This window comes from Hippocampus guttulatus, chromosome 13 (assembly GCF_054856545.1).
Source record: "Hippocampus guttulatus isolate MCC_2025c chromosome 13, RoL_Hgut_1.0, whole genome shotgun sequence".
NCBI classification, from domain to species: Eukaryota; Metazoa; Chordata; class Actinopteri; order Syngnathiformes; family Syngnathidae; genus Hippocampus; species Hippocampus guttulatus.
The window spans coordinates 7,528,413-7,540,741 of record NC_141273.1 but is presented as its reverse complement, the minus strand read 5'-3'; the positions used below and the strand labels follow the sequence as shown (position 1 = coordinate 7,540,741).

At 41.0% G+C, this 12,329-nt stretch overlaps 1 protein-coding gene across 2 annotated transcripts in view; it reads left to right on the top strand.

Annotated features, from left to right (window-relative positions):
* Positions 1 to 12,329, top strand: part of ltk (leukocyte receptor tyrosine kinase) — a 59,409-nt gene that overhangs the window by 16,903 nt on the left and 30,177 nt on the right. For both annotated transcript variants that reach the window (XM_086127372.1, XM_086127371.1), the window contains exons 3-9: positions 2,150 to 2,293; positions 2,493 to 2,721; positions 6,962 to 7,098; positions 7,424 to 7,567; positions 9,239 to 9,388; positions 11,059 to 11,159; positions 11,236 to 11,396. In XM_086127372.1, the coding sequence (XP_085983498.1) occupies positions 2,257 to 2,293; positions 2,493 to 2,721; positions 6,962 to 7,098; positions 7,424 to 7,567; positions 9,239 to 9,388; positions 11,059 to 11,159; positions 11,236 to 11,396 (959 nt within the window). In that variant the 5' untranslated portion in view covers positions 2,150 to 2,256. The remainder of the gene's footprint in view (positions 1 to 2,149; positions 2,294 to 2,492; positions 2,722 to 6,961; positions 7,099 to 7,423; positions 7,568 to 9,238; positions 9,389 to 11,058; positions 11,160 to 11,235; positions 11,397 to 12,329) is intronic.

Sequence of the window (12,329 nt, the reverse complement as noted above, 5' to 3'; positions counted from 1 at the left end):
TTTATTCATAGATTACTTGTGTCTCATGCACGGATTTGCTAGCTAACAGCCAATCAGCGTGATCCCAAATGGCCTACGCTACTTTGCATACAGCGATGGATGGCTCGTTCATTCATACTGTATAACTAAAAAGCACAATGACACACACATCCCATAATTTTTCACACGTCTCAACGTTGCTTTTTAGTCAGGTTTGTTCCTGCATGTTTTTACGAACGTCTTAGGCAAGATTGGTATACGTTTGCATTTTATTTCATGAAACCAGTCCTGTAGATGGTATTGTATGATAAACGATGACTTCTCGGCCATATTGGTTATTTACTTTGATATGAAAGTCATGGTGTTGAGTGAAGCAGACCCTAAGAATCAAATGTTTTGGCCTAAAGATGAATTATTTTTCAGTTTGCATGCAGATCAATTGTAAATATATTCTTTCAATATACAATTCATATAAATTCATTGTGGCAGAGTATCAACGAATCTAATAATACCGCATACATGAAGTCACACGTATCAAAGTCTTCCTCTCGATGTGTGACTGGCCAGAGAGTGACCAGAGATGGCCACCACGTAGTTCCAACCCCATCACTGATGATGCGAGTCTATTGTCATACCAAGACTGACCTGTGAAAGGCGGCATGGTGCCAAAGGGCATACACACTGGGAAAATGCAAATTAAAGATTGATGTAGAAGCATGGCAACAACGCAATCAACTTGTTTTTGACCATCCACATAACATATTTTATGTATATACGGCGGCATCTACTATTTTCTAAGCAGGGAGGAAAAAAAATCACTTTTAACTCCCCCTCCACCAGTGAATAATCATGAAGGATGCTCCTTTGTTGCATTTGAGAAGAGAAGAAAAATGCTCAAATTAATCCAGAATGTTGGTGTACCCTCACACTACACTAGTCCCAAATTTCTATGAAATTAGTCTGGAAGTTATACACAGCAGTATTACAAATAATTACACTTTGTTCCTCAATCTATGCCAGCAAAGTATAATAACAAGCGAAACACATAACTGCTCTCCACCAGAGGACATACAGTTCAGAAATAACCCGTGTATCCACTTTTTGGGACATTGTAATTTGGTGGTGTGCTGTTTGATTTTCCTCATGTAAAAATATGCCTTGGCTCAGTAAAAATTGGGATATTAATGTCATGCAAAAGAGAGTTCACAGTTTAATTTAAGATGAATTTCTTGGAACCTTTTTTTTTTCCTTCTTATGGTCCATATCATGGTCCATATACATTTTTTCATCAAGAGGATGCAAAGTGGGACACTTTCCAGTTTATTCACGAAAACTGCTCAATAAAGTAATCCCTTCAAATTAAAACTATCAGAAAATGTCTTCACATAAACCTCTTGCGTCAGAAGGCAATAAAGAAGTTTTACGCAGATAATGAAACCTGATTCTTTTTCAGCCCTTTGTGAGCAAAGCATTGACTGTAATTAAATCATGACGGGAGGAAATGAAGTCCGTTTTTTAAAAAGAAAGATAACACTCCTAATAATGGACCTTATGTTCTGATTATCCCCTCAGGGAATCCGTTTGCCAAATTAGCTGAAGTGCCAGTTTCCTCTCCAGCCGTCACATGACCAACGTGTTTATCAATGAACTGTATGCCTCTGACATGGGCACACAAACAATCGTTCAATATGAACAGAGTGCTGTTATGTTTCCTAATTTTATCCAAAGGAATTTAGGAGCATGGCCCAAGGGATGTGCTAATTGTTTGGTTGGTGATTCATTATTTAACATTCCGTACATTTCCTGCAAATGAAATGACTCTAGTACATTAAGATATCCTTTATTTGTCCCACACTGGGGAAATATTAATTAAAAAACATTAATATGCAGCCTTGAATTAATGATTCTTAACAAAAGAAATTTCCCCTCTTTTCTGATAAATCATATAGTTTGGCGGCCATTGTATTTGAGTATTTGTGCATACATGCGGCGAGCTTGTTAAATTGATGCAAGATTTGGTAATGCGCGTGATGAAAGACAAAAGACATTCTGTGGGTTTTGGCTTGAAGAGGAACACTTCCACTAATCACTGTAATTTCCCTCTGACTTCCATTCTGGTTTTGAATTACACTCTCACATGTTTGAATGATAAGTGCTTCCTATCTTGCAGTTTTCTCCTGTGATTTCGAGTCACCCTGTATCTGGACTTTATCAAATCACAGTCAGCAAAGTGACTGGTTGGCGGTGTCTGCACGGCAAACCGAGCGAGCAGGTTGGATGCCGGAGGCGGACTACTCAGAGGGGAGCTCTGATGGTGAGAGTCTCACACTTGCGTGCTTCATGACATAAAATATTTATAGGGGAAGAGCTTGCAGTTTTCAGTTATGGCCCTTTGTCATTGATATTCAAGTCCACTGTTTTTCTCAAGCATGGATAAAACCGTTTCGGTGACATTGTTATGAAACAGCTCTATATCGACCGTTTAACGTCAAACTTTGTTTTTATTCTTTCAGGTCACTTCCTTCTCCTAAGCCCTTCCCCTGGTGCCGAGGCTTCTAAGAGATGCGAGTACCATTTAACCAGCCCGATCATGCCGAAAAGTGCGCACCAATGTATTTTGCATCTGGCCCTCTATGAGACATCGCCATCGGCAGGAAACCTCACAGTCCTGATCAAGCCACTTTACTCCAGTTCATTCACGAACATCGCCGTGTTCAAGCCTGAGAGAAGAGAGGACCTCAGGTCAGAAAACACAATGCAATCGTTATTTTGTTGACCATTGGAAGTTTTAAATCAGATTTAATGGCTATGACCATGGGGACACCCAAGGGTCAGTTCATGCACCCCTTTTGTTGAGTCTGTATGCTTCAGGATGTCAATGGAGATGTTACGCAGCTACATCTGTCAATGTCCGCGAGTGACAACAGTTTAATTAAGGTGCTCTGTGACTGTCTAACACAAATAAAAATTAGATGAAAAAAAATCCTTCAACAACACCACCCCCAAAAAAAACAAAGGTCTATTTAATTTTTTAATTTTTTTTATACAATAAAGCAAAAAAGATTGCTGTTCGTAAACACTTCAGTCCCTATTTTCGCAGACTGACGCCTATGCTCTCAGCATAAATGCACGATCAGGTGTGCAAGGCTGTCTTCAATTAAATATGCCCAAGTCACATGCGCGGGCAAATACATCATCCGCAAGGGGAGATCTTGCAGTTTCCCGGAAGAAACGCATATGGCATGTTCCAATGTCCATCCATGGACCCAAGTGAGTCAATTTCACATCCGTAATGTCATGCTGAGTGTGCACCTCCATCATACTGATTTTAAGGAGAATTAGGGGAGCAGCTTCGATTGGCCGGACGTCAGCTACGTTAAATCAATAGAAAAAGGATAGATGAATGGATGGTTGGATGGATGGATGGATGGCTGATGCATGAATAGGCATCATTCCGGCAAAACTCTCTTACAGAATTTTCCGTAGTTCTTTAGTTTCAAACTCAATTTGTTAGAAGCCACACTGTTGTCGTTTTCTCCAAGGGGCTGTAAGGACTGCAACACCATATAAATGAATAACCTTCATCCTATATTTCCCGATCGCATAGTGAGTTGTGAAATCAAAAGTCATTCAGCTATTGTTTGATTTATTTGAAAAGGTTTTTTTGTAACACACAAAAAAATAAAAGCTCAATGTTTTTGAAAGAGGAGACATTTCACAATTTTGTTTTGATTTTAGGAAGAAACATAAAGTAGATGCACGAGATTTCCATGCCAAGTAGCCCCGATCTTAATTTTGACAACTGCTTTAGTCTGATAACCTTTTATATTCTATTTCCTATCCCCATGCGATGTTATCGATTCTATAAAACTTGCAACTGCAAAGAATGGTAACTATGTCGTCAATTTAACATGAATAGAACAATCTCAGTATTTGGAAACTTTGTCCTGCTCGTGTCACACTGTTGCCAGGTAGAATTTATTCGCTGTGCCTTTCCAGAGGACAATTTGGTGCCTCAGAAACATAAGAGTAGAGCCAAGATTCATCCAACTGTCCCTTCGAGACAGAACTTACCAACATTTTGGATCTGAAGTGCTTCTTAAAACACCCGTTGTGGGTTCACAGTGAAATAATTAGATGTGTGGCAACATCAGCGCCACCTTAAATGCAGGTGGCATCCTGGCTCTATTATGCTTCAGAGGTCATCAAATTCACAAGACATGGGAGAGAGAAAACAAATTTGTGGGGCACAATTGTTTTTGCTCAATGGGCCAAGGAAGAAAACGACCCCTGCTTTCCACACATTGTTTGACTGCAGATGGGAATTGTGCAAAACACATGACACACATGACTCCAAAACAAAGTATCTTAAGAGATATTTCTATAAACAACATAATTCTAAAATTCAATTACTGCTTTGGATGGTTCTTTTCCTCTTTGACCCAGAGGACACGATGTCTGTGATTCCAAAAAGCAATTAGAAATGGGACCATAACACACTTTTCCACTCTGTCAGTCCACCTCAGATGACGTTGGGTGCTTTTGAAACACGGCTTTCGAGTTTTAAGTTGCGTTTGTCGATGTAGCAACCACCTGTGTTACCCGACAATAATTTTTCAGTTTTCCTGCGCTCACCAAGATACAATCGTGGATGCTCCTTTTAGACCCGATCATGACACTCACCTGTTTTGAATATAGGTTGAAAAGAACTTTCAAATCATTCTGTTCTGTTGATATTTATTCATTTGTTACATATTTATTATTTGACACGACATCCCAACATGATGGGAATCGGGGTTTGTATCTGACCACACTTTTTGGGAACAAATTGAATTTCTGTTGGAAATGTAATCGACTGCCTCGGGCTAGGAAAGAAGGCTTGGCTGGCTTTGACTGCTCTCACCACCGCTGCAACCAAAATAATCTCGAAAAACAACAAAACATGATCATCCTTGAAAGAGCAGAAATAGCTGCTACGTTTCTTGTATTGGGTATCAATAGATGTCGTAAGTTTTCATAATAGTGTGGCTGGTCAGTGAGGTCTCCATCTTGCCCATTTAATTAGTGTGTGAGGGAAACGGAATGCAATGTGGGGCTGGGGGGGAAGCCAGGAGAATTGTTTCGCAGATGAGAACAGGTATTTGCTATTGATTTAATGCCATGGTGCAGCCATCTCAAGGGCAGATCTTTCTCTCAATAGGGACTCTGGAAATTAATTTATATAATCTCTCCGTGTCATGATTCGGTTTAGGGACCAACAGGTGGCACTGTAGGGCTCCCCCGGCAGCTGCACACCTGTTGGTCATTTGGTAATTAGTTGTATAAAAGGACTCCTGCCCGAACACTCGGTGTCGGGTCATTGTTGCTTCTTGCTACTGTCATGTGTGTTTGCTGTTTGCTCTTAGTTTCTGTCATGTTTAGTTCATTGTTATGTTTTAGCTTTAGTCATGGTTTTTGCTTGATACTTTGGACTTTGTGTGTTTGGGATTTAGTTTTCTTTGTTTTAAATACAATTCTTCAAATACACCCTGCTCCTCCCTCCTGCCTGCTTTTTGGGGTCCACCACCACCCTGCATCGTGACACTCCGGACAGAAGAAGGGTGGGTGGCATATGGAATGCATTTGTACAATGGTGGGGGTCAGTGTCTGCACGACTGGAATCAACAATTCTGATGTGCACACAGAAACACTCCATGTAAACCTGTCTGTCTAGTTTTGGGTGTGTATCACACTGTTGCATAGGTACTTCAACTACATCCTATGATTAGCACAAGTGTGTCAATTGTGATTGTGTACCCATCATTAATTTGCTTGCCTACAAAGCTGCTAAACATGAACATATTCATAATTGTTATGGGCAACGCAAAAGGACAGAAATGTTCCCTTGGTTTCAGTTTTAAGTTTGATCGTTCGAAATGTGTCCTCTATATTTCCGTTCGTTTCTATCCATAATACAACACGGTTAAAACTGCTGGGTCAAAAATAACAACTAGCCAGTATTAAAACAAATCAAAATATTCAGGTTGAGGTTTTTTGCCCAAAAAGTTCAAAGTTCAAGTGACCCAAGTAGTGTGTCAGTCTAATTTTGGACAAAAATGAGGTTACTGTATTTTTTACTCAGCAGTTTTAAGGGTGGAGCAAATCTGATCAGTCGATACATATTGACGCTTCCTCCTCAGCTCAGGAGACATCACATGTCATGCAAATGTCACGTCATGCACTAGTCAACCCCAACATAGTTTACTCCAAATGACCCACAACCAAATCTGTCCGTATTGTCCAATTTGTTGCCGCAGGGAACGGTGCATCGTGCGCCCTTGTGATTATCCCAGCATGTGCCGATGTGAAAAATACGGAATGGATAGAAGCCAACTAAAATAGATATTAATTGGCACATCAGGGGGCGGCCCGGTAGTCCAGTGGTTAGCACGTCGGCTTCACAGTGCAGAGGTACCGGGTTCGATTCCAGCTCCGGCCTCCCTGTGTGGAGTTTGCATGTTCTCCCCGGGCCTGCGTGGGTTTTCTCCGGGTACTCCGGTTTCCTCCCACATTCCAAAAACATGCATGGCAGGCTGATTGGACGCTCTAAATTGTCCCTAGGTGTGAGTGTGGGCGTGGATGGTTGTTCGTCTCTGTGTGCCCTGCGATTGGCTGGCAACTGATTCAGGGTGTCCCCCGCCTACTGCCCGAAGACGGCTGGGATAGGCTCCAGCACCCCCCGCGACCCTAGTGAGGATCAAGCGGTTCGGAAAATGGATGGATGGATGGCACATCAGGAGATAGATGTTGTTCAAGACAAAATGATAGAATCTTAAAGACACGAGTAAAGCTCAGTTTGATTATGATGACCGTTTAATAATAAACTAAGAGGTACTCTCACTTTCACTTTTCGCTCACTGAAGCTTCCGACTTGCTTTTTTTCCCCACTTCTTCCTTATCTGATTGGCTTTTGTTGTCATTACAAATTGAATTAATTTTGCAGGACGGAGTGGGAAGCTGTAGAGACTGGAATAGGCCCAGTGGATGAGCCCTTTCAGGTGACTCTGAGCTACACTGGATGTTTGCAGAGTGGATCCACTGTGGCGCTCGACTCACTGCACTTCGTAGACTGTCAGTCGGGTGAGTTCATAGACTCTATTTTCTATAGCGGGTATCCTCATCAAGGTTGTGGGTGAGCGGAGAGTTCCCACCTGACGAATATGCTAACTCCGCACAGGAGGTCGAACAACAAAACTGTGAGCTGGACACGCTAACCGCTATCCACCGTTCTGACCGAGAAAAGGGACTTTTACGCGTAACGTTGAAACAATAAGTGGAAGCTCTCCTCTTATGCTCAACATGTTTGATCGTGTAGAGCTGAAAGGCAAATCAGTAGATGCATCAAAGAAAAATTTATTTGCGTCTATCTTGGATGTGTGATTTTCTGTTGTCTGTCCTGCCTAAGATGAAGACAATGAGGTCATCCCACCGGATGTGGACTGTGGCGATAATTTCTACTGTGAACACTCTGAGTATTGCATCGAGCAAAATCATGTGTGCGATTTCCACACGGACTGCCCTTTAGGAGAGGACGAGGGCTTCATCTGCGGTAAGGATTATTTGGCAGTGATAACATGTCAATAATGAGCATGCATTTGTAATGCACTACCAACAGATGTGCGCAGAGATTTTTGGGAGGGAATGCTTCAGCCAACTCCCCCCCAAAAATGGTACCCGTTGCCGAAAATTTAGTCACAATCAAGAATAACAATCATGGATACTTTACTGTAAATCGCAATTATGCATCATTTTCTATTAATACAATCAACATCTTCAACAAACCGAACAAAGGAAGTGAATGGAAGCTTACAGTGGATATAAAAAGTCTATATGCCCCAATGGTGGAGGCTTGTGTGCACTGCAAAGCTAGGGGAGCAACACTTATAAGAACTCAAATGAATTCCAGTATGATCCCAAAACACTTTTAGGAGGAATAAATGAGGCTATTTTGTTACTTTTTAATTACTGTTAAATTAAAAAAAAATAATGTCAAAACCAGTTCAAAATGGCTGATGCTGGAGCACCACAAGGGGGTATATCTATGTACGGGCCTGTATACCAAATAATGTGATTTAAAGTATGGCACAAATATATAATATCCAACCTATACTTGTTTTTAATAGCTGCTGGGAGCATTTCATGTATGTACTTTTTTTTTTTTTTAAAGAGTATGAGGATTTTTTTTTTTGGTCTTCTCTCCTCATCGCCTGTCAGCTTCAGTCACCTACACACCGATGCACACACACAATGGTACCATTCGCAAAGCTGCTCTGAATAATAAAATAATTTGATTATCTGAGTCATGTCACGTTGGAGTAGTTACTATGCGCATGATTGGTCTGTGTGTTTGCTTCACAGGCACTTTTGCCATCGTAATGACCAAAAAAAGCTGCTCGAAAGTTGCATCAGGTTAAATGACAAATGTTGGCTCAAATAATCTAATCATTGGTCGAGATTGAAAGCGGTCATTTTTTGAGGATTCGAGCTACGTGCCATGTTTTTGCACTTCATGCAAGCGCCAAAAACCCAACCTCTTTCATCATTACCGATTGAAATGAGAAATTGTAATCAATTGAATTTTACTGTTTACCCTTCAGTACAGTATAACAATGGGATGAAAGAGTAAGGATTGAATTGAGCGGCTGTGGTTTTTATTTTATTTTATTTATTTATTTTGAGGCCTGTGTACTACAAGTTAATATTTGGACAGTGCCATTTAATGATCTTACGCTCATATACACAACCACAGTGAAAATGAAAACTTTTCAGATGTGGGTGAAATGGAGACTTTCGTTGTTAGTTTAAGAGATTTCACCGAAATAGCATATTTAGGAATTCCACCATTTTTATACAGAGCATTTGGATTAAATATAACCACAATTTGTAATCCTGGGAAGTAGTCAGTGAGTGCCTCAAGTCTACAAGCCATGGTTATCTCTTCCGTTGAAGCGGAAAGTCATCACAGGCAGTTGGCTCTTGATTGCTTTAATTCCATTGCGGTGAGGTGTAAACACAGTCATAAAAACTGATGACGACAATTGCCATAGCCGTATCAATAACAAGATCCCTGAAGCATTGCACGTGTCCTAATTCTGAATTTACAACGCACTCATCGCCTTCCACTGGGAAATTAGCATTCTGAGGTAGGAATAGGGTTCTTGGTAGCAGCTGCAGTCTTTTGTTTCAATGAGTTTTAATGAGAATCTGCTGTCTTGCTCAGGTTCACTGCCATTTGGCACACACTGCTCATTTGAGCAGGACGCTTGCGGTTGGTCCGTGTCCAAGCAGCAATCGGCTTGGAGGAGGGTGGCCGGTGAGGAGCTGCTGCAGAGAGAAGACATGCACAGCCTCACCCTGAGCAGTACGCCCGGTAAGCAATATGTGCAAGGGGCATGTTGACACCAGGTGCTTGTTTTACAAGGTTCCTGACATACGAAATGTCAATGTTCCAAACACCATGAATTCGTTTGCTGAGCCTCGTAAGAATATGACTTCCCATTTACCACAGTACTGACTGTTTTCCCATTTTTGTTCTAATATTCATGGCCTGAAAGGATAGAACAAAATGCAAAACGGGACCGGATGAGTATAGAATACAAACTACGATATTCAAAGTGACTGGATACAAACAACTTGACGATGAGAGTTGTTGAGATGGTGTTGTGGTGGAGTTCAAGGACATCTTAAAAAAAGGCAGCTGCTAACTTGTTGGATGAGATACAGCTGCTGGCTGGCTCCCACATGTCTGTGTCCAAAGGTGAAATTACACACCTACACATACATACGCACACCTGGGAAGGAGTGGTACACAGGATGGAGACAATCAAGCCTGCTCTTCACTGGAGTTATCTGCCGAGCAAAAGTCACACGGAGACCGTTTGCTCAGCAGTTAGCTCGCTGCGTGTAGGTAATTTACGGTCCGTTTTCTACCGCACTTGGCCTTGAAATGAATATCGAACATGTTTCATATTTTTGGCCTTTGACTGTTCCAACCAGTTTTACCGCATGCATCCCTCGAATAAATCTGCCATGCACTGTCCAACGTTAAATTTTAAATGGCCAATAAATGGCTTGCTCTCACTCCTCCGTGTGGCTCGCTCGCTCGTTCGCTCTTGCTCGTCCGTGTGGCTCACTCGTATGCCTTGGGATCCCCCATGAAGAGCTGAGTAAAGTGGCTTGGGAGAGGGAAGTTTGGGCTTCCCTGCTAAAGCTACTGCCCTGGCCAACCGAAATTGGATGAGGGGAAGAAAATGGAGCGATGGATGGATGAATAAATTAGTGTGTACATGATGGTATGCCTTGAGAGATTATTACTGAATTTCACTTAATTTATTTGATAATTATTTACATCCCACAAATAAAGTGTCTTTTTTTTCATCAATATACTGCAGCAAAAATGTTCATTTTATTTTTTCCAGAGAGCAGTTTTGCTAATCAATTACTTCATCTGAGGAACAATTTTTATGCAGGCTGATCCCAGGGACCTGACACAAGGGTTATAATAAACAATAATAATATGACAATAGAGCGAATAAACATTTGATGTCCTTTTTGTATCTCGTCTCGAAACATTTTCAGTGGGACAATTTGAAGCATAATTATGAATTTTGGTTTAAATTGAATCATTCTGAATGGGTTGTATGCTCCTTTAGCTATGTTTATATTGATTTAAAAAAAAAGATAATATCTAAGATATGCTGTCGTGTAATTTTGAGATGTATCACACAGATCTCAAAAGTTTAAATAAAAACGCAGGACTGTCTTGAGACAACAAATAATATTACTGACATTATATTGGTGAGCCGATACAACACCGTACTGTACTGCTCATTTGCTTCCACCACCGACTTCCTACGGATAGGTGGCATAAGCGCGTTGCACCACACTAATATGCGTCCATCTAGCCCAATGAAGCTTTTTGGGACCTTCTCGGAAAAATCTTTAAAATCTTCGATTCTCAGGTTTTCTACTCGCTGTGTTGTAATGAGGCACAAAAGGTGAATTTTGACTCGAGCCTTAAAGTTTATTGTCTACCGCCAGGACACTTTTTGTTTCTGGAGATCAGAGAGACACATACGCTGCAGAAGGCATCTGTCGAAAGCCCCTTTTTCCCTCCTCTTGTCGCTAATAGAACTTGCCAGGTAACTTCACCTTTTACTTCCCTGTCATACACCTTAAATGCCAACTCCTTGTTTGAAATGACATTTCTTTGTGCAGATGCGTTTTTCTTTTTATCTCTTTGGCTCCTTCAATGGCTCCTTGGCGGTGGCTATAGAGGAGAATGGGACGTCCACAGCACCGCTGATCTGGGAGGGACGTGGTCAGTGGAAGGATGACTGGGAGGATGTTGTCCTGCAACTGACAGACCTTCATCATGGGTACTTTATTCATACACCAGACACTTTATTATGAGCCTTGCTCATACTGTGTTGAGCATTCTGTTGCTTTCCACTCAGCCTTAAATCTTTATAGCATATTTGTAGATGCAAAAAAAAAAAAAAAAAAAAAAAAATGCTGCACCTATTGAGTTCCAAAAACTGTTTCTGATTATTTCTAAAGTGGTGGATAGTCAATACTGCATTAGTACATTGTCTTTGAGGAATACACATGATCAGCAGCATCTACTTAGATTGCTTTTTGGCAGCGGTGGGTTATCAGAAGCACTGACTTACATGTACAACCTACATTTTAACCTTTGCTTCATGGAACAGTAGTTCTTTGAATTTGTTTGTCAGATTTCATATTTTCCTCAGAGGGCCAGTTAGCCGGTCCGTACTAAAGTCAGCATTTTCCAAACTTCTGGTCGATTGGTCATAGCTACCCAAGTTCAACTCGCAAAAAATATCTGAAGTAATCATAAGGAACATGTTTATGATACTTACAGGGTCAAACAAACAAAAACTTAGAATGAACTTTGTTGCCTTTGACAACATTTTTTTTGATTCTGTCATTAACCTTTCATCACTGATAAGCTTTTGATAGATTTTCATTTTCATTATGCATTGTTTCTTTTCCTTGTCCATGCGACAATGGACCCCTGCTGTTTGAGCTGGGTAGGGACTGAGCCCAACAGCAAATTGCAAAAATTTGCAAATATTTGATTTGATGCCTATTCCTTGGCATTACACCGGTTGACTCTGCATTGCACAGATTGAGTCCTGGCTGCTGTCTGATAGCCAATATCTCTTGGATCTTTGAGCTTATGTCAGAGACTTACAGTCGTTGCATTGAAGCATAGAAGAGAAATACATTCCTCCATCCTGGCAAGGATCCCCACTCATCTTTACTGGATTTCAGCTCTTTTCTTGACG